The 23,665-nt window shown below is 37.1% G+C and overlaps 1 protein-coding gene and 1 long non-coding RNA gene across 2 annotated transcripts; one reads left to right on the forward strand and one right to left on the reverse strand.

Annotated features, from left to right (window-relative positions):
* Window positions 1-7,223: 7,223 nt before the first annotated feature.
* Window positions 7,224-15,597, reverse strand: batf (basic leucine zipper transcription factor, ATF-like). The gene is made up of 3 exons (XM_056269454.1): window positions 15,131-15,597; window positions 12,779-12,883; window positions 7,224-8,079 (listed from the first exon to the last, which is right to left on the reverse strand). Exons 1-3 carry the CDS (start codon window positions 15,194-15,196, stop codon window positions 7,876-7,878), a joined length of 375 nt encoding a protein of 124 aa, XP_056125429.1. The 5' UTR covers window positions 15,197-15,597; the 3' UTR covers window positions 7,224-7,875.
* LOC130103246 (uncharacterized) lies at window positions 11,607-13,924 on the forward strand. The gene is made up of 3 exons (XR_008809332.1): window positions 11,607-12,152; window positions 12,973-13,088; window positions 13,752-13,924. It is a non-coding gene; the product is annotated as an uncharacterized LOC130103246 (long non-coding RNA).
* Window positions 15,598-23,665: the final 8,068 nt, after the last annotated feature.

A 23,665-nucleotide genomic window follows, 5' to 3' on the forward strand; every position in this document is an offset into this window, starting at 1 on the left:
GGATGGACATGGTCAGAAACAATGCTCAGGTAGGCCGTGGCATTTAAACGATGCCCAATTGGCACTAAGGGGCCTAAAGTGTGCCAGGGAAACATCCCCCACACCATTACACCACCACCACCAGCCTGCACAGTGGTAACAAGGCATGATGGTTCCATGTTCTCATTCTGTTTACGCCAAATTCTGACTCTAACATCTGAATGTCTCAACAGAAATCGAGACTCATCAGACCAGGCAACATTTTTCCAGTCTTCAACTGTTCAATTTTGGTGAGCTCTTGCAAATTGTAGCCTCTTTTTCCTTTTTGTAGTGGAGATGAGTGGTACCCGGTGGAGTCTTCTGCTGTTGTAGCCCATCCGCCTCAAGGTTGTGCGTGTTGTGGCTTCACAAATGCTTTGCTGCATACCTCGGTTGTAACGAGTGGTTATTTCAGTCACTGTTGCCCTTCTATCAGCTCGAACCAGTCTGGCCATTCTCCTCTGACCTCTGGCATCAACAAGGCATTTCCGCCCACAGAACTGCCGCTCACTGGATGTTTTTTCTTTTTCGGACCATTCTCTGTAAACCCTAGAGATGGTTGTGCGTGAAAATCCCAGTAGATTAGCAGTTTCTGAAATACTCAGACCAGCCCTTCTGGCACCAACAATCATGCCACGTTCAAAATCACTCAAATCAACTTTCTTCCCCATACTGATGCTTGGTTTGAACTGCAGGAGATTGTCTTGACCATGTCTACATGCCTAAATGCACTGAGTTGCCACCATGTGATTGGCTGCTTAGAAATTAAGTGTTAACGAGCAGTTGGACAGGTGTACCTAATAAAGTGGCCGGTGAGTGTATAATATTGTATAATATATATGTGTATAATATATTGTGCATGTTCATTATCGTGATATATCGTATTACCGTATACCGGCACATGTCTAGACAATGTACGCTAGTTGTGGTCTGACTTAATGCGCCAAAAAACAACAACAAAAAAATCACTACCAACACAGATATGATTGTATATTAAATCGGTTTAAAGGGATAGTTCACCCAAAAATAACAATTGTGTCAGTATTTATTCATCCTCATGTTCCCAACTTATATGGTACTTTTCCCATGGAACAGAAAAATAGATATGTTAAGGATCTTTACACAGAATTTGCCAGCAACTAGGAGCTGTCAAGCTTTAAAAAACAAACAATAAAAAAAAAAAAAAAAAAAAAAAAAACCACAAATGTATCATTCATAGTCCATAAAAATGATAAAATAGGTATGTTACTATTCAAATTGACAAGTGAAAAACTGAATAAACAAAATGGTATCTTACCTGATTAAGGTGTAAACTTGATTTGTTAAGCTCCCACTGTTATTGTGGCAAAAGACTAACATTTCCTGTTATTCTAAGCCCCTCTCCCCCCCAAAAAAAAAACATTTTAAATTAAAACTGGATTATTTACAATTTACAATACGGAGATTTACAATTACTCCTTCTGTGAAAGGCAAATATTCCATCTTGTAGTTTTGGTAAACAATCCATGCGTCATTTAAGGTTCTCTTATAATCTTCATGTTAAACTGTCAGTATCAACACTGAACCTCAGCAACAAACAGCTCCAGCTCTCTCTCTCTCTCTCTCTCTCTCTCTCTCTCTCTCTCTCTCTCTCTCTCTCTCTCAGACAGTGTTGCTGTAACCAAACCCAACTCTTTCCAGGTTGCTACAGTGTGTTCTCTTGTGAGTATAAGGCTCATACTCAAGGGAACTATACAGAAATGTGTTGTCGCACTAAGTTTTCCATCCTATAAAATGTTGTAATGATCCATATTTAAAGGGTTAGTTCACCCAAAACTGAAAATTCATGTTGTTCCAACCCCATAAGACTTTTGTTCATCTTCAAAACACAATTGAAGATCTTTTTGATGAAATCTGAGAGCTTTCTGTCCCTCCATTGACAGCTTTGTCACTTCATAAAATTCATAAACTAAAGAGATCGTAAAACTAATATGTATTGAGCTGTTTGGTCTGAATTTTCTGAAGAGACTTGATCGCTTTATATGATGAACGGATTTAATTCAGGTATTATAATTCATCAATTCATACAGTAAACGGAAGCTCAATCATGTTCGCTTGACGTGCGAAAATCAATAAGGTTTATTCATGTTACGCATGTTCAGTTGAGCTTCTGTTTATGTTTGTTGATAAATTTTTAAATGTGAATAAAAGCCTAAATTCAATCTGTCATCATATAAAATCTAAAGTCTTGATCGAGTTTCTTCAGAAAATGTGGACAAAACCTCTTAACTCTTTAGGCGCCAAGGTTTTTTTTGAAAAAATGCTGGATTTTGACATCAACATTTCAAAAGCTTGTGGCTTGAAAGGGTTTAAAGATAGAGATCTACTGTAAATTAGAAAAATGTTGGGGATGACTAAAAGTTTATGAAGGGTGTAAATATACTCATCTAATTTGCATATTATGACGCCATAAGGGGGCGGCCCTCTTGAATTTCATAATATTCAGGAAATAGTAGATATTGAACTGATGTTTAAACTTATTTGCATGTTTTATTTTTTTTATCCTCATTCCAAATGATGAGAAAAGAGGAAACCAACAATAACAGGAGAAAGTACTAAATTATTACTATACAATATAGTAGTAAAACGCATATGAACAGTAGCCTACTTTTTGATCAGTTCATCAGTAATATTCAGGAAATAGTAGATATTGAATTGATGTTGGAATTTATTTACATGCTTTTTTTCTTTTCTTTTTTTATCTTCATTCCAAATGATCGGAAAAGTGGAAACCAACAATAAAATAGGAGAAAGTACTAAATTATTACTATATTACAATACATTAGTAGTAAAACACATGTGAACAGTAGCCTCATTTTTTATCAGTTCATCAGTAATATTCAGGAAAAGATCACGTCCACCCCTGCCACCCCTATCCCCATTGGGCAAATGGTCAAAATGATTTGTTTGTGCTTCGTGAACACTCTCGCCTTGCACGGCAAAGATGTAGGCCTACCGCGAGAAGCGCGCGCGGCACCATTGCGCGCCAAAGATGTACCGGGAGAAGCGCGCGCGGCACCATTGCGCGTCAAAGATGTACCGAGAGAAGCGCGCGCGGCACCATTGCGCGTCAAAGATGTACCAGAAGCGCGCGCGGCAAAGTTGTACCGGGAAAGGCGCGGGCGGCACCATTGCACGGCAAAGATGAACCGGGAGAAGCGCGATCATTAGACGGCCGATCGTCGTTTACAAAAGGCAAATATTCCCCTTCAGAGTCAGAATCGGCGAATAGCATTTGCAACACATCCTCACGGTACAAGTTTTTATTAGCCATTTGACTATTTTCTCTCACAAATATCACAATTTACTCCTCAGACGCTCTGAACTGAACTGCTTCCGCATCAATGACACGATCGCTCACTTGCTCTGCTGTTTCCTCCAACACTTTGAATAGGAACATGACGTCATTTTGATCTTGAATCGAAGTATTACATGTCTGCCATCTAGTGGTAGGGAATACAAATTAGATATTACACCATATTAGGACACACAGCCTGTTTTATTAAGTATGACGTCTTGTCGCAATTTTGCGACTTTGGCGCTTAAAGGGTTAATTCATATTGAGTTTTATGATCTTGAAGAGTCAAAGTGGTAGTTGTAGCTGTCAATGGAGGGACATAAAACTCTCAGATTTCATCAAAAATATCTTCATTTGTGTTCTGAAGATGAACGAAAGTCTTACAGGTTTGGAACGACACGAGGGTGAGTAAATGATGACAGAGTTTTGGGTGAACTGTCCCTTTAAGATCTTCGTTTAATATGTAATGCTCATTTCTATTTGTTTAACATGTTTTCTTATAGAATCATAGAACATTCATGTTCCAAAAGCATTAGTGACATTATAAATGTATTTTTCATTATGCCTGTTGCACACACACTCATTTGTGTGAGTTTATACTTGCAGGACTCCACATACGTCACAGGCATGAGCTTGCTGAGGTGTCCCCGTCCTACAGGTGTGTACATAGAGAGCTGTTTTATTGAAACATTTGAAACACTTCTGCAGAGACAGAGTTGTGATCCTCATGGCCGCTTGCTCGAACACTCTTCGATTTGATTTTAGTTTTAACAGAATGTGTCCTGCTGTTAAAACTTAAAAGCCAAATGAAAACAGGACTGAATGAATGAAGGCACACCAAGTAAATATTGTTTGATAAATAATACTAATACTTTTTCTATATGTGAATTAATTTAATATTTTCTTCCAGTTTTTTAATGAGATTTAAAAAAAAAAAAAAAAACCAAAATCACTCCAAACTCATTTGTACATTTAAAAGGACTACAATTCATGTATTTTAGTACCTTTAGCAATAGGTGCTACTAATATAGACACACACACACGTTCTTTTAAAGAGGTAATGTTTATGGAAAAAAATTGGCTTTAAAGTTTAGACAAAAGAAAATACTGGTAATAGGAGAGAGATAAAAAAATATGGGAATAAATATTGCAGAGTAGAGGACAAGAAAACTATTAATACAAAGGCTGGTTCAAATGGATAATAGCAAAGCATGACAATTATAATTTATGATAATTATGAGACTTAAGTGATTGTTTTAGCACCTGTAAAAATTCTGAAGAGACACATTTGAGGACAAAGCCGACAAAGCCTAAATTCAATCTGTCATCATATAAAATCTAAAGTCTTGATCGAGTTTCTTCAGAAAATGTGGACAAAACCTCTTAACTCTTTAGGCGCCAAGGTTTTTTTTGAAAAAATGCTGGATTTTGACATCAACATTTCAAAAGCTTGTGGCTTGAAAGGGTTTAAAGATAGAGATCTACTGTAAATTAGAAAAATGTTGGGGATGACTAAAAGTTTATGAAGGGTGTAAATATACTCATCTAATTTGCATATTATGACGCCATAAGGGGGCGGCCCTCTTGAATTTCATAATATTCAGGAAATAGTAGATATTGAACTGATGTTTAAACTTATTTGCATGTTTTATTTTTTTTATCCTCATTCCAAATGATGAGAAAAGAGGAAACCAACAATAACAGGAGAAAGTACTAAATTATTACTATACAATATAGTAGTAAAACGCATATGAACAGTAGCCTACTTTTTGATCAGTTCATCAGTAATATTCAGGAAATAGTAGATATTGAATTGATGTTGGAATTTATTTACATGCTTTTTTTCTTTTCTTTTTTTATCTTCATTCCAAATGATCGGAAAAGTGGAAACCAACAATAAAATAGGAGAAAGTACTAAATTATTACTATATTACAATACATTAGTAGTAAAACACATGTGAACAGTAGCCTCATTTTTTATCAGTTCATCAGTAATATTCAGGAAAAGATCACGTCCACCCCTGCCACCCCTATCCCCATTGGGCAAATGGTCAAAATGATTTGTTTGTGCTTCGTGAACACTCTCGCCTTGCACGGCAAATATGTAGGCCTACCGCGAGAAGCGCGCGCGGCACCATTGCGCGCCAAAGATGTACCGGGAGAAGCGCGCGCGGCACCATTGCGCGTCAAAGATGTACCGAGAGAAGCGCGCGCGGCACCATTGCGCGTCAAAGATGTACCAGAAGCGCGCGCGGCAAAGTTGTACCGGGAAAGGCGCGGGCGGCACCATTGCACGGCAAAGATGAACCGGGAGAAGCGCGATCATTAGACGGCCGATCGTCGTTTACAAAAGGCAAATATTCCCCTTCAGAGTCAGAATCGGCGAATAGCATTTGCAACACATCCTCACGGTACAAGTTTTTATTAGCCATTTGACTATTTTCTCTCACAAATATCACAATTTACTCCTCAGACGCTCTGAACTGAACTGCTTCCGCATCAATGACACGATCGCTCACTTGCTCTGCTGTTTCCTCCAACACTTTGAATAGGAACATGACGTCATTTTGATCTTGAATCGAAGTATTACATGTCTGCCATCTAGTGGTAGGGAATACAAATTAGATATTACACCATATTAGGACACACAGCCTGTTTTATTAAGTATGACGTCTTGTCGCAATTTTGCGACTTTGGCGCTTAAAGGGTTAATTCATATTGAGTTTTATGATCTTGAAGAGTCAAAGTGGTAGTTGTAGCTGTCAATGGAGGGACATAAAACTCTCAGATTTCATCAAAAATATCTTCATTTGTGTTCTGAAGATGAACGAAAGTCTTACAGGTTTGGAACGACACGAGGGTGAGTAAATGATGACAGAGTTTTGGGTGAACTGTCCCTTTAAGATCTTCGTTTAATATGTAATGCTCATTTCTATTTGTTTAACATGTTTTCTTATAGAATCATAGAACATTCATGTTCCAAAAGCATTAGTGACATTATAAATGTATTTTTCATTATGCCTGTTGCACACACACTCATTTGTGTGAGTTTATACTTGCAGGACTCCACATACGTCACAGGCATGAGCTTGCTGAGGTGTCCCCGTCCTACAGGTGTGTACATAGAGAGCTGTTTTATTGAAACATTTGAAACACTTCTGCAGAGACAGAGTTGTGATCCTCATGGCCGCTTGCTCGAACACTCTTCGATTTGATTTTAGTTTTAACAGAATGTGTCCTGCTGTTAAAACTTAAAAGCCAAATGAAAACAGGACTGAATGAATGAAGGCACACCAAGTAAATATTGTTTGATAAATAATACTAATACTTTTTCTATATGTGAATTAATTTAATATTTTCTTCCAGTTTTTTAATGAGATTTAAAAAAAAAAAAAAAAACCAAAATCACTCCAAACTCATTTGTACATTTAAAAGGACTACAATTCATGTATTTTAGTACCTTTAGCAATAGGTGCTACTAATATAGACACACACACACGTTCTTTTAAAGAGGTAATGTTTATGGAAAAAAATTGGCTTTAAAGTTTAGACAAAAGAAAATACTGGTAATAGGAGAGAGATAAAAAAATATGGGAATAAATATTGCAGAGTAGAGGACAAGAAAACTATTAATACAAAGGCTGGTTCAAATGGATAATAGCAAAGCATGACAATTATAATTTATGATAATTATGAGACTTAAGTGATTGTTTTAGCACCTGTAAAAATTCTGAAGAGACACATTTGAGGACAAAGCATACTTTTGCTTTCTGAATATTTCATAATGTGCATAACTGTTTAAAACAATTGTTCTGCTTGATGAATGAAACAGAGGGGACATTATGTTCAAATTCATGAAATGTGTCTGTATATTTTACATTTATTTATTCCTTCACATGTGATTACAGAAGATCACAGATAAAAGTTTTCCCTCCGCCACATTTGAGATATATAGCACAGCAGTTTGTACAACTTTAGAAGATCCCAACGTGTTTAGAATAAAAATATTCAGCTAGAATTGTGTGTATAAAGTACATTCAGAATGTTTGACTAATGAGTCAAAATAGAAAAACATTCACACATAACATCTGTGAACAGGACACACAATCAACATCATTTTCTTAGAATAAAGTCCAGTCATTTCTTTAACATTTCACAGAAATAGAATAAAATAAACGATCGTATGAATCAGTAGACTGGCTTCTAATGAAATCTAAATTGAAAACATTCATCGTGTCATTGTCTTTACCTTTGCAAGTACAGCCTAACACATTTGCATTTTACAGACATGAGGTTTTGTTCTGGGATTTAACTTTAGACCAAAAAAAACTAAAATTATATTAAGATATCATTGTCACATAAATCGTTTCATCTGGAGGCGTTGGTTTTGTTTCTATGATACTCATGGTGACTTTAAGATCATTTCAATCCCTCTGATGACTACCGTTAATGACTCAACCAAAGTTCATTGCCCGTCGCCCACAGGCGGGTTGCGTGCGCAGTTTAGCGGCCTCTGGCGGTCAGAGCGGGTAGTGTGGCACGCTGATATGCTGGTGGAACGCGCCGTGATGCGCGCCGTACAGCAGCTCCGTGGACGCGCCGCTTAGGCCCGTGCACAGCGGCTCATGGTTACTCAAGACCGTGGACAGATATTTGGCCTCTTCTGTGAGTCTCTTCACCTCTTTCCTGAGCGCTGCGTTCTCCTTCTCCAAATTTTCACTCTCCTACAGCACAAACAGAAAACAAAAGATATTGATACAAGCTCCAGAGGTCATTTTCTGAATAATATAGCAAGTATTCATTCAAAAGGACATGAATTTTGAGTTCCGTCCTCTAGAGGTCCTCAAAGTTACAAACACCGCAGAATTAGCACACACTATCCTATTAATCATGGATTACATTCATTTCTGACGCATTTATGAGCTTTTCATAATACTGGTTTATAACTAATCCTGGGTATTGAGAATTCAAGATTTCACGCTGTACATTCACGGTAAAGGGATAGTTCACCCAAAAATGAAAAATATTGTTATCATTTACTCACCCTCGTGTTGTTTCAAACCTGTAGGAGTTTATTTCTTCTGTTGAACACAAAAGAAGATATTTTAAAGAATATTAGTAAGTAACCAGATAGTTGACAACACCCATTGACTTTCATAGTAGGAAAAAAATTGGTGCCGTCAACTTTTTGGTTACCAACATTCTTCAAAATATCTTCTTTTGTGTTCAACAGAAGAAATAAACTCATACAGGTTTGGAACAACTTGAGGGTGAGAAAATTATGACAAAATGTTCATTTTGGGGTGACCTATCCCTTTAATGAGGTAAGACCTGTTTGGATTATGGTTGGTTGTCTGTTGCTAAACAACTCACTGTGGGTGTTTGATGCCACAATTTAGGGTCAACACGGAACTTTGTTAAATGATGTTAACCTAAGGTTTAGCATATCATGTAAAATATAAAATGCTCAAAAGTCAAGTCATTTTTGTTTGTATTGCAGTTTTCACAATGCTTCAAAACAACCGGAAGACTCCCCTACAGATGAGGAAGAATGCATTGACCTCTGACAGGCACATATCTACATAAATGTCCACAGGTACAATTTTAACTAGCTACATATCTAATAATAGAGGGCTAGAAATAGATGATTGCGTGCATATGTTTATTGGCTATTATTTTTAGGGGGTCATGAAGATTCCCGCTCAGCGACGTCACTGGTCTGTGATCTGCAGCTCGACTATCCGCTCCGATGCCTTCCAGTCACTAGGGTAAAACCCCTCTGACAAGCGTCATTCAACTTTATCTGCCCACGGCCTATAGCGACACCTTACCAGAAATGATAACTGAACACTCCCCTTGACGGCCCACGTTTCTCTGGCAGGCCTCAACCAAAAAACACACCATGAGAAGACACTACAGGAAACGTGTCATACGGAGGGAAATTTCAGCTTCCTGTTTATCAAGCATAGCCGTGAAGAGTGAAACCACATACTACACTGAATACAGAAGAGTGAGTCTCCCTTACACAGAACTGAGTTGATGACTTTCCTCTGTGACATATTCAACTGCATTTTTTTTTATAATTTCATATCTTTAGATTACTGTAATTAATCTTAGATTAGTTTCAATTAATCTGTAATATCAACATGATGCTGCTGTGGATACTAACACTGCATGCTTCTCATTAAAAAAAAAACTGAAATTGCAAGAAAACCAGATTTACTACTATTGGGTATTTAAAACTATTGGGGTTTTCTCTGGTTTTGATGATAAAACACACACAAGACATGCACACCAGTGTTGTTATTGTTAAGAAAACTATTATAAATACTTTTCGTTAATTGAAGTAAAGCTGAGATCAAATCAAATAGATGAAAAACCTAAATAAATAAGAAATTAAAATTAGAAATGTTGCATTGGCAATTAACATTGAAATAAATAAGTTTAAGTACTAAAATTACTAAAACTAAATCTGAAAATAAATGAATGCTAAAGAGATAATAATAATATATTTTTAGAAATTAAACAAATACATTTATGAAAACTGAAAATATAAAAAATAAAGGATCATTTAAAATAATAAATATTATAATAGTATATTAATAATGCTAAAATAACATAGATGCACACATTGCATACACAATTTTCATGCAGTGTTGCTTCAGCCATGACCTTTACTCGATAGAAGTTTGAGGCGTTTACACATCAGGAAATTAAGCATTATCGGTGTAAACACTAATATTCATATCTGCTGATGTGTGACCTATATGTGCATTTCTCAAAAGCTGTGAAACCTCAAAATTGAAATGATATGCGGTTCCAGTTAAGTGGTATGTTCCTGTCGGGACAGCGTCTCCCACTTTGTGTTTAACCGGTTGAGTTCAGGGGAACTCACATGAGGTCAGTGTGTGTGTGTGTGTGTGTGTGCTATCAGATAACTGTTACTGAGAATTACAGCGGGGACTGTCGGGACTGACAGCAGGTCAACTAGCTAATCAAACCAATCTCTTGCTGAGAGAAAACTGCTACTGAGTTCACTTTGATATCTGCATTTATTCTGTGAATCAGACCAGATCTCATTCTCAAGCAGATTCCCTTCAGTAGATTCACACCAATCACTACAGTATAGAAGCTTATTTAAAGGTATAGTTTACTCAAAAATAAAAATACAGGTTCATGTTGTTCCATATATCTTATAAATAAAAGTTTGGCTGAGGGATGGATGTGTGCCACCGAGTTGTGGTAGTGTAGCCCTTGTTTGAGAAACCCGGTCTAGACCCTTCTGTCCTTTAACATTTTCGTCCTATTTCTAATCTTCCTTTTATGGCAAAATTCCTAGAAAATGATGTATTTTGACCATGGAAACTGTGTTGGTCTTGTCTTATACCTGAGTGTGGCGTTCGACATGCTGGATCGTGTCCTTTTGTTAGAGCGCCTTGAGCGCTAACTTATGGGGTACCTCAGGGCTCTATTTTAGGGCCGTTACTTTTTTTCCTTTACATGATTCTGCTGGGCACTATGTTTAAAAAATATGGCATTTCATATCATAGTTATGCAGATGATACAGAGTTGTATCTTCCTTTTAAAGCAGGAAGTAGTGTGTCTTCTGGAGTGCCTTGAGGAGGTGAAAAAGTATGTTGTGTTTGCCAGTAAAGAGTATGGGGCAGTTTTCAACCTGTTTAAAAAGTCATGTCACTAACTCAGGCGTAATTTTGGTGATCATCTCCTCTCAGCCTCATTTCTCGTCACATTTTCATCTGCTCATTTTCAAACTTAGCGTGCCATGTTTGATGTCTCACAGTTCTCATAACTAAACGTGACGCAAAATTTGAATGTGCGGAAACGTGATTGAAAATATCTTGTTTTGTGTTCCAGACAGGTGTGGAACGACAGGAGCGTGAGTAAATGATGAGAGAGCTTTCGTTTTTGGAAGGACTGTCCTTTTAAATCGATCATAGAGTTTGGAGGATCTATTCTTGTAGTTGATGTATTGATGTAAAGATGAGCATAACTGCACTGGGTCTGTTCTCTTGAGTCCTTAGGACACCATGTGCAGCTATCGGAGGAGAGAAAGGACATGAGTAATACCAGAGGGAAACACCCATATAAAGCACAGTCACACAGATGCTGAATGAAAGTGATAGAGGGTTTGATTTGAGTAAGAGCCAAACGCAATCCAAACGGTTTGATGGCTGTTAGACAGGCGTGTGCTCGGGTTAAGAGCACAGCCATTGAATGTACAGATGCAAAGCATCACAATTCTGTTAGCAGACCTAGAATAAGTCATGCAGATTTGAGGATTGTTGTTGTTTTCTTGATAAATTACAGAGAATTTACTAGGTGCCGCTAGCTGAGCGATTCACCCACGCGATGTAATTAATGCCAGAATCTGAAGCAAACAAGACCAGAGCCACAACAAGTGTGAAGCACGACAGAAGCCATGACGCATCACCACATGGTCAGTAAAGCTTCATGTAAATACAGAGCCGATCAGCATCACGCCTGTAACACAGCTGGACACAGTGATGCTGGGCTCTCTTCTCGTCTTGGATTTGTCATCATTTTATTTTCAGTTTTCTTGAAATGTTTGTTTGTTTTTACTAAAAATCTATTTTTTGTCTTCCTAAACCTTTTTTAGGGTCTGTCTGCCCAGCTAAAGCCGCAGCCACGGTAGACTTAGAGCATGCGAAATGCCAACGGACACTGCAACGATTGCACAATGACGTCACATCATGCGGCGTCTGTGGCATATCAATCTTCAATTGCTCACACATCTTTACGTGATACGAATTCGCAGGTCAGAGTTCAACATACTTTAACTTTGGAACGCAGCGAAATGCAAAACTTCTTTGCTTGTGCTTGAATTTCCTGTCTCCTGCATTTGTATTCATATAAATGGAAGTCAATGGAACGAAAAGTGCAGTGTGACCGATGGCCGCCCCTTAACAGGGAACGTTCCCATAACTCCCCCAACGTTCTGGCAAGGTTCACTCAAAGTTATGAACAAACATTCTTCCAGTAATGTCAATAAGAATGTTAGTTCAAAGTTATCTGGTCTCAAAACGTTAGCAAGAAACGTTAGCAAGAAACAGCATCTATAAATCGCTCATGGAATGTTTTTTTCTGCAAAACATTTAAAAGTAACAATATAGTAATAATGTTTGCAAAATGGACTGTTCACATAACCGAGAAAATAATGAACATTCAGAAAACATTCATAAATAGGCTAATGTTATCATTACTTAATGCAAACCGTTCTTAGAACATGTTTTTGTTGGCTGTGTGTATCTTCTGACTGTTCAGTTTGCTGCACGAAACGATGCATTGAATGTCTGTTCTGTTGCAGAGCTGCTTATACGGGTTAATTAGAACGCGTTTGTGTGGAAATGAATGTATCGGGTGTGTATGTTTGAAAGTTCTCACCAGGTGCAGACTGTCGGCTTTCTGCGTCTGTCTCATTCGGCTCTTCTGCGCCGCGATACGGTTCTTTTCTCTCCTCATGACTTTCCTTACGTCATCCGACGAACCCTAAAGATCAGCACACAAGAGTTCATGTGTATGTCAGCACAAAAACACGACAAGGTAACGTGAATGGCATTTGCAACACTTTTTACTAGATTCTCTCTCAAATCAAGAGTTTTCGTCATGATGGAATGGACCACCACACATTTCTGAGGAAGCTTCTTGACCAGGAGGAGGCTGAAGGTCCAGAGCTTGTTCACCTATCCCAATGGTAACTTTTTTTTAATTTCAAATCGTAGTATTATTTGCCATTTTTGCTGTAACTTCTATAATATTAATGTCAAGTGGCATTACATCACTGTGTTGACTATTGGCAAGAATCTAGCCTAAAAATGACTGTTGGTTAACATTATTTTCCATGTCAGTGCACAATCTACTGTAGGTGATATCAGCCGAAATCAAAGTTGTTTCAGGGATATTATATTTGTATGAAACCTTTTGAAGACAAACTTTGAAATGACATGCACCAATTAATTTTGCACAATAAGACCAAGAAAATTTTTCTCCATCAGTGTTATTTTAGTATTATTTATATACTATTATAGAATTATTTATTCATATTTTCAATTAGCTTTTATTTTTATGTTTTCTATTTAATTTTAATTGTAGTAATTTTGTTTTGTGCTTTTGTCATTTAAAAAAAAATACTTCTAAATAGCTTTAATTCATTTCTAATGTCCGTTTCAGTATTAGTAATTCGGTCTAATTTTGGTCTAAATTGAACTTCTTCATCTAACATTTATATATATATTTTTATTTTAGCTTTATTTCAATTACTGAAAACTATTTTTAATGGTTTAAGTTTTAGTTAACAATAACGATAACACTGTTCTGCATTAAACATGTTTTTTTTACTTCTGATATCCACCTCCAGATCTGCAGGTTTATCACATGTTGTGGTAGACAGGTGACATTTTCAAAGATTGAAGGCAATCTTTTCCCACAACCCTTGTCTGTAATGACGTTCTTTACTGAACCCACAAGAATCGGTGACTTTTTCCATATGACAAATTCACCAGAATAAGAGACCCTCCTCGAGAAAATGTGTGTGTGTGTGTGTGTGTAATGTCTATGAGTAGCTCAGTTTCAGTTGAATTTCGGATAGCATTTGCTGTCATCCCGCTGCTTCATGATGAAAGTAGATTTGTCAATGAAGCATTTAGCCACAGTTTACAAAGCTTTAAAGTATGCAATGAATCAACCGGTACTTATTTTTAGTAGATGTACAAAGTCAGTTCAAACACTCTTTGGTGGCCACTGCATTTGCATGCATAAGGCATGTAACCAAAACATGATTTGCACTGTTGCTATGTCTGAATCATGTACTCTCAGCGATTAACATCTCTATCGCCCGTCGTGGTTGCAGAGGATGTAGTGGCCGTTGAAGTAGATCACCTCTGCTTGTATGGCCCATTGCCATCTTTAACGGCAGTTTCACAATCACTAACATTGTCAAACTCTCTCTCTCTCTCTCTGCATGAAGCTGTGTGCAACTCAACGGTTCTAGTCGGTTGCTCAACACTAAAGCTGATTACCTTTATAAATGTTCGACAAAGCCTTTCAGGGTTACGGTAGTATGTGTTTGGTCCCAATGTTAAAATCACCACCAGCCTCATGACTTCCATTCACCACAATCATAATCTTTCATACACACATGTGCAAACCATAGAAACATGCTAACACTCTTACTCACAGACAGAATTGGAAATGCATGTGAAATCTACAGTACAGTACATGTTGAGATGTCAATCATATCATATTCAACTTAATATTTAAGTTTTGTACATGTTATATCCCATCTGACTGGTTAGAAGCATGTTGCATCATTTATTTCAACATTGGCTAATTGAATAAAATTCAGTTTAAAAGATAAGTAAATTATTTCTGTATTAAAAAAATGGTTTTATTATTATATTTATTTTAAAGTTAAATATATAAAAACATTGTGTATAATTGTATTTTATGTTTTTATATTTTTATTTTATTTATTTAATTATTATACTTGTAATATAATAAAACATATTATTTAAATTTATATTATATTTTAACTACAAAATACATCAAAATAATACAAAATAAATACAATTTTATTACATATCCTGTATGTTTGTATTTTTAATATAGCTAATTAAATAAATAAAAATCCATTTATTTATAATAATAATAATACATAATGTAAATAAAGTAATGTTTTAAATGCATCTCCAGAAGGTTGGTGAAGTGTGTGCATGGTGCTGGTGAAGTCTCTCTTACCTGTCTATTGCCCGGTGAGGGTGATTTGGTGTAGCTGGTGTCGTTATTGTCAGAGCCCTGAGCCATGCCACTTCAGTCCCTGTGAAACCTTTGACCTCCTTCAGAGTCTGTCTTCCGCTGGTGTCTTTCTCTCAGTCTGTTTATCTGTCTGTCTGTCTCAGTCTATGTGAGACTGCATGTGTTCAGAGGAGAGATGTGAACTGATGGCGGTCCACTGGCGAATGAGTCGAGACGGCAGCACTCACACTCTTTCTTTCTTGCTCTGCTTCACTCCCTCTCTCTCGCCCTGCCTAATTAGCGACGTGTGATGTGGTTGTAGATAGAAAACCTCTACTGCACTAGACTGGAAGTCACATGGTTCCTGGAAACTTTGCATAAAGACTCTTATTCGCAGCAGAGCTGATGAACCTTCACAAACAGGACAGACAGACAGACAGTCAGAGTATCACATCTTCTCCACATGCATGCATGCTTATTGGCCTCAGAAAGTATTTGGAAACTTAAGCAACACTTGAAAATAAGAAGGGCATTGCATTAGATGAAATAAAGTGTCATTTACATTAAAGAAAGATTAGCACAAGCATATTTTTCAAGCTCACAAAAAGAGGTTGGTTGGGTTTTAAATGCTAATACAAGATGAAAATAAAAATAAAATATATTGTGTGACTTTATGTTTAAACACCCATTAAAAACACCAGCTGATTACAAATCATTAAGCAAAATTTATGTTTAGTGTGCAAATATAGTTTGGAGACACTATAATATCTATTTAACTTCCTCTGAGTTCAATTTAACTCTATCTGAGATGAATTAACACTGCCAAGTCTGCTGTGTGGTAATCTTGCCAGACAGCATCGCTACCGTCTTTGTGTGTGACATTGAGAGAGGACAGAGTGATGGGTCTCATTTCTAAACTCTTCAGTGGTGTTTACCAAGTTAAACATCAGTATTCCTATTGCTCATGCTGAGGGTTAGTGATTTGAGCAAATAACACTAAGTGTTACTTTACTGCTCAACTCATGGACATGAATGATTTCTCATAAGGTGAGCGTTTTAAGAACACACTAACAAACACACAAAAATACTAGCTCGAGCATCATAGTGTCGGGTTTTTTGTCACGATCATGTCTTGTTCTGGTCAGTTTTGTTTCATAGTTTTAATTCTCACCAGTTTTAGTTCATTATCAGTTGTCATGGTTTCTAATCAGTTCTCACCTGTTCCCTGTTAATGATCTTCCTCTGTGTATTTAAGCCCTCTGTTTCTTTGTTCATTGTCTTTAACCTTGCGTTAAAGGTTATGGTGCAGTGCTCGAAGTGGCACGAAAGAAGAGAATATGGACATGGCTAGGGAAAAGAGGAATGCCAATTTTGCAAATAGGTAAGAAGTTTTAGCGCCATGTCGCATTGATCAATACACCATTTCACATTGCATTTTTAATGGCTAGTCTGTAGACGTGGGTCGTAGCAGCAAACACACTGTGAGATAGTCATGCTAAATTTCTGACACAGTCAGTTTTACACTGGCAAGCTCCTCTTAACCTTCCCTCAGAAAATGAATGAAAATATTACTCAATCAGCTTCCGAGCTCGTGAATCAGTGTATACGAATCTGGGCACTGGTAAGAACCCTGTTTCACTACACATTGGGACAGGGATTACTCAATTTCCTGTGACATTATGTTGTAGAACGCCACTGCTGGTCTTTTTGATATTATTTGTTATGCCATTTGAACAAATTGCTTTTTGTTACATATCCTTACGACATTCAGCCGAATATTAATTATAAATGTTAGCTACCTGTCTAGCAATGTGTTTCAATGCTGACATATAAGAAAAATAACGGTTTGTCTTTTCAAATCATCTATCGTGTGTCATTATTGAGTTTGCTCGTGCGTATTATGCACTGAAAGGATTTTGCGATTGAGCCAGCCCTTAAAATGGCGGACTAGGGAGCAGATTGAGCATATTATTATTATAATATGCTTCTGTTGTATTTTATTTGTTAAATAATACTTTGATAGTTTCACCACTCAGATTATATGAGCATTAAAAATATTTGTATTTTATTTCATTATTTTAATTCCTTTGTTTAATAATACTTTCCACTTTTGCTATTACATCACTCATTTCACCTGTATTGCCCTGTACAAATCAGTTTTGCTTTGCCAGTAATTAATTGAAAGAATTGCCAGAGAAAGACAGAGCGAGAGAGAGAGAGTGTGAGAGAGAGGGAGTGAGAGGTGCTTCCCCTTCTGATCTGGAGTATTTCTGCAGGTGTACACTGATACTGTACATTGTATTACTTAAGCTAAAAAATTCCATCTGACTTCACCCTCCACATTACCATAAGATGAACCCCGCCAGAATTTTTTAAGCAGCAGATTTTCATAAACGCTGTTGATGACAGATCTCCCACCAGAAGTCCGCTAGCAATCCAGTGGCACCAAAAACAGAGCAGTTACTGTCAGTGATGCAAATGACAGCCAGTGCCAAGCAGTGAAAGCAGAGATCTACACATATAGAGCTTTCCCCAAAATGACACACAAATTTAAACAAAACCAGCCTCAGCTTTTCTTGTTTTCCTCAGCGAAAGAAATTGTGTGAACTGCTGGAATTTCTGAGCTTTAGAAATTATATAGCCTATACAGCGGCTGATGTAAACTGTGAAAGATAAGACAGAAATGTTTTGATCGTGTTTGCTAATGCTTTCATCACCATTGATATTGCTCATACTTCTAATTAAACCGTTCAATTCAGAAGAGGACATTTGTGCTAGTACTTTTCTTTACTAACAGCTTGCCCTGCTCTAACACTATTTTGGCGTTAAAAAACTACTGTCAGGATTTACTAAAGACACTCAGTAAAAAATTAACGGTGAAAAAGCGTGAACAGGGTTATTTTTGCGGCTGGCCTTACTGCATATGCATTTGTAGGAGTTTCCCATTCAGATGCAAAATGTATGGGAGAGTTTTTAAATGAATCATGCAAGATGAATTACTTAGGTTGGCGCACGTCAATTTACTGGTTTTCGCAATATTATTTAACGCCCCCCCAAAAAAGCATGTCTTAAAGCAGACGCTAGTTTGCGCTGCTCTTGCTAGATTGTGTTGGTCATTATAGAAATGATGCGGCTGCGTCTGTGTTCTTTAATTTGCGTGTCGTCAGAAGATTATCATGTTATCAACATCTACGCTTTTATAAAATTGTGTTCTCACGCTAATTTGCCTGGTTTAGTCAATCTGGCCCCACAGACTGATAAAGCGGGTTGATCTCTTTTGATTTGGGCCAGATGCTTAGCAACACCCTAGCAACCACTCTGAACACCGTAGCAATGGTTTAAATACTAAGTTGTCAGACCAACTGCAGAATCCTGTTGGCATGTCAGGAGCCACTCATTCCTTCAGAAAATGTAAAAATATAGTTTATAAATGTAAAAAAAAGAAAGAAGCATATTTACATTAATATTTATTTATTTGGCAGACGCTTTTATCCAAAGCAACTTGCACATATATAGCATATAGTTTATATATGTTTGTGAAATTAAGACCAGATCATATCATACAATTTTGATATACAGTACTGTTCAAAAGTTTGGGAAAATCTTTTTGAAAGTCTCTCATGCTCACCAAGGCTGAATTTATTTGATCACAAATACAGTAAAAACAGTAATATTGTGAAATATCATTACAATTTAAAATAGCTGTTTTATTTCCTGAATATATTTGAAATGTAATCTATTCCTGTGAATTTTCAGCATCATTACTCCAGTCTTCAGAGTCACATGATCCTTCAGAAATTATTCAAATATGATGATTTGCTGCTCAAGAAATGCATTATTACTATCAGTGTCGAAAACAGTTGTGCTGCTTAATCTTTTTGTGGAAACTGTGATGCATTTTTTTTTCAGGATTCTTTGATGAATAGAAAGTTCAAAAGGACAGCATTTATTTTTTGTAATATTGTTAATGTCTTTGATCAATTTAATGCATCCTTGATGGGGAAAAAAACGTACTAATTTCTTTCAAAACAACAACTAAAAAAATCTTACCGACCCTTAACTCTAGTGTTTGCATTTGTAGTTGCGTTCCTGGTTGTGTTGTCATTTGCTGAGCGTGTAGGATGCGACAGGAACAGATCTGAAGGGAACGGATGCACTCAGATGAGAATCTGAGGATGATCAGAATTCAGTGCAAGGCCTTGTGAAGAAGCTCTGACTGATTCGTGATGTGTGTGTGTGTGTGTAGGTGGAGCATATCCAGTAAGCGCAACACAATAGCAAAATATCCATTCACATCTCTGTGGCTTCTCATCTTACTCATACACACTGCCCAGAAAATAACCAATGACTTCAGACGATTAGGCGTTAAATGTGTTCGGTAAAGATGCGGCTTTCCCACACTGATCACTGCGCTAACCTTCAGAGAGATCCCATCCCATCCAAGCTCAATTCAAAGTTTGTTTTCACTGCATCACTTTGATTTCACTTTAAACTTAAAAGCAATTAAAGGAATATTTCTCCCAAGCAAGACAATGTACAGTTTCATTGTACAATGTACAATGTACAGACAATGTACAGTTTTTGCGGCTGACCTTACTGCATATGCATTTGTAGGAGTTTCCCATTCAGACGCAAAATTTATGGGAGGAGAGTTTTTACTGTAAATGAATCATGCAAGATGATTTACTAAGGTTTGCGCTCGTCAATTTACTGGTGTTTGCGCCATTATTTACCGCCCCCAAAAAAGCATATCTTAAAGCAGACGCTAGTTTGCGCTGCTCTTGCTAGATTGCGTTGGTCATTATAGAAATGAAGCGGCTGCGTCTGTGTTCTTTCACTTGCGTGTCGTGAAAAGATCACGCGCAGAACCTTCCACTCCCATCTGCGCTTTTTGGTTTTGCGCTCTCACATGCCCTGTTTAGTGAATCTGGCCCTTGGTCTTTGCAGACTAGATCTGCTGCTGCTTTTAATGGGTAGAGAGTCAGACTGGGAACCCAAAGGTTGTGGGTTCGATTCTTAATACCGGCAGGAAAATGGGTAACGCTTCCTTTTACAGTCCTGTTACCCATGTACATACTATGTACTTATTATAGTAATTACAATTACTGGGTAATAACTAACCCTGAGCCTACCCCTAAACCTACCCCTAATCCATGTACTTACCTTATATTAGCCAGTACTTAAGTACACTGTAAGGACAGGTAAGTACTGTACTGTTAAAGGAAGCGTTACCAGAAAATGTTGCTTGGGGAGTGAATCAACAGCGTTCTCTTCCACCCTCAATACCCACGATTGAGAGTCACCTAAACCCAATCACTTAAACCCTGGGTGCCGCAGTGAATGGCTGCCCACTGTTTCGTGTGTGTGTCTGTGTGTGTGTTCACTCACTGCTCCTAATGTGTGTGCACTAACTTGGATGGGTTAAATGCAGAAAACAAATTCCAGGTATGGGTTAGCATACTTGAGCTTAACGTCACATCACTACTGGTGCTGCAGACGGGACTGCCAATACACACACCACACGCTGCTGTGAGCAAGAAAAGCCCAGAGTACACTTCAGCCGAATGTACGAATGTAAATTTCGTCCGTGGACGGCTGCGCACACTGTCCGTTTTTGTGTCCGTGCGGACGGTGTGCATACAACAGCGCATGTGCGAGTGATTGAGCGCTTGAAAACAGAGTCCACGCTCCAGAGTATACTCTGAAAAGCTCACGCACTCGACTGTGCACAAGACGGAGCAGAACACGCCAAACATGCTGCTGCTGCACAATTTAACACGAATTACCCATAGCAGATCTATACAGGTGGAGCTGGGGAAGGTGGGGGTTTCTGAAAGCGCGCTGTAAACTACTACAGCAAATGCTGACCAAGTGTTTGAAGGTTGAGCAACGAGCTCATTGGCTACTGATACAGCAGGAACCAATCAACTGTGAGAACAAATGCGATTGCAAGCAGACTAAGGCTGCGTCCCAATTCGCCTACTTATACTACGCTCTAAAAGTAGGCTTTGTACTCTTTTAGTGAAGAAAGTACATACTTTTGAGTGTGTAGCAAAAGAGTAGGCAAGCTTTGGGACATACTACTTCATCATCTTTAACGGATAGCTCTGTCGTGTGCATCCTATCACCGTAAACTGCCCTGTCAATCATCTCGTCACAGTTAAAATCTTCCATTCAATCTAATTTAAGTTCTTACCATTTCGGAGAGAAATGTTGTAGCACATTCATCTGCCAGTCGTGGGTCTTTCATGTGGAGATTTTCCTCATGTGAATGTAATGATGCATTTAAAAGTTAATGGCTATAAACGTATCTTTACAAAAGTTCACAATGCTGCTGCAGATTCAATAAAAGGATGTCCAGTGTGTTCAGTAGCTTATACTGATGTCATAATCAGAGTTTTTTTAAACTGGAATTTTAAGGGTACTTTTAATATTTTGTCAACACCAAACAGGCAGAGAACAGCTCAACCCACTGAACAGACTTTTGTCCCTCACAGCCTCATTTTCATTCAAGTCCAAATATGTGTTTATATGACTAAGGTCCTTTGCAATGATTTGTCATTAAACTCATGGATGATTAAACAGACCTGATTAGAAACCTTTGGTGTCGAGTTTAGACAGCCATTCTTCAGAATATCAGTTAAATATCAGAGCCGAGCACTTACCCAAAATTCCCATTGATTACCAGTGCTTCTCCAGAACAGATTCCCACATGGGTTTGAGATGCAAAGATGTTCTGGAAAAAAAGAGGGGTCATTTTTTCTCTCTACATTATATGATTCAAAATATGAAAAATGTAAAAGGCAAGTCTAATGATGAACGATTAACTTCATTAATTCATTAATAAAGGAGTGTTGGAACAGAAGCTCATTGAGTGTTTACATTTACTCTGCTTATTGTACATTGTCTTAAAACATTTGATGCTCGATTAAAAGACTTAAATATTCAAATACTGAACAGCCTGCTGAAATGCAGAACAATTAAATAAATAAATGACAAAATTAAAAAAATTAAACAAAATGAAAAACTGAATTACTAAGTACAACAAATATTGACATGCTGAAATATTTAATTACTGAATAACCTACTGAAATAAAGAAAAAATTAAATATTTAAACAGTGACATGCATGCTGAAATATTTAATTACTGAATAACCTACTGAAATAAAGAAAAAATTAAATATTTAAACAGTGACATGCATGCTGAAATAAATAAATAAATGAGAACACTGAAATAACCAGAAAAAAATAAAATTGAAAAATGCAGTATTCAAACACTGACAATAAATAAATTGAGAACTCTGAGAAAATGTAAATGCTAAATAAAAACCAATTGTCACACTGAAATATTAAATTACTCAATAATTGAAAATAAGCACTGCATGCTGACATTAAATAAATATGAATGCACTGAAATACTAAAAACGAAAATTGTGTCATACTGGAATATTAAATTACTGAATAACCTACAGAATAATGGAAAACAATGCTTTAAAAAAATATTTAAACACTGACATTAAATAAATAAATAAAGAAGAAACTGGAATACTAAAAACAAAAATACTGAAATTACTGAATAATGGAAAATAATAAAATGGATTTTTTTTTGCAACAATTGCATGCAGAAATAAATAGTAAAGCTCTGAAATGTAAAAAAAAAAAATGAAATACTAAATACAAATATATACTTAAATAATAAATGACTGAATGACCTACTGAAATACTGACAATGAAAGGCTACTGGATACTGACCACTGAAATATGGAAATCCTCAGCATTGAAAACTCTAAATATAAATGAAGATGAAGGTAAAGTGAGATTAGATGCATTATTGACCTCCGCTAAGAAACACAGTTTTCAGGTCATTGCGGTCGTTCTTATGAGTGATTTGGAGCTGTTTGTGTTGAAATCACACAGTTCTTGAGGTAGCACTCAGTGGCACTCAACCAACATTTTTTTCATGTGCTTGAAGAAACAGGGTGAGGAGCAGATTCTGACAACCGCCCACGTGAGAAACATGTTCTGCCAAAAAAGACGCATTTTTAAAAGGCTGGAACTGCTAAGCAGAAGGTCAGACATTTGATCAAAGCAGCTTTCAGAGCGAGCGAGTCTGAAGCCAGACCTCAGGAAAGCTGATCAACCCAATTCTGATGTGACAAAAAGTACTAAGGACAGAAAATGAACAAACAACAAGCAAGCAACCCACTCAACCCGCCTTAGCGGAGAAGATCGAAATGATGAGAATAGAAGTGAAAACTACAAATGCACGCAAACTTTTCAAGCCAAACATTTCACAAATGATAAACTGATAGATTTACCATTCAATATAAATACCATAAACGTATCTGAATGCATTTTGGTTGTCAAATATGTGTGTCATAAGTGTCCAAATACACTGCACTATGTATGATAGTAGAAAACTATTACATTGACAAATCTGAAAGGAGAAATAAACAGGATTAATGGGAAACGGATGCAAGTCAATGGAAACCTCAGTGGAAATAATCTTGTTTTTGTCATGTAAATTTCTCTGACAAC

This window comes from Rhinichthys klamathensis, unplaced genomic scaffold, assembly GCF_029890125.1.
Source record: "Rhinichthys klamathensis goyatoka isolate OS25496 unplaced genomic scaffold, OSU_Roscu_1.1 h1tg000281l_1, whole genome shotgun sequence".
Classification (NCBI taxonomy): Eukaryota; Metazoa; Chordata; class Actinopteri; order Cypriniformes; family Leuciscidae; genus Rhinichthys; species Rhinichthys klamathensis.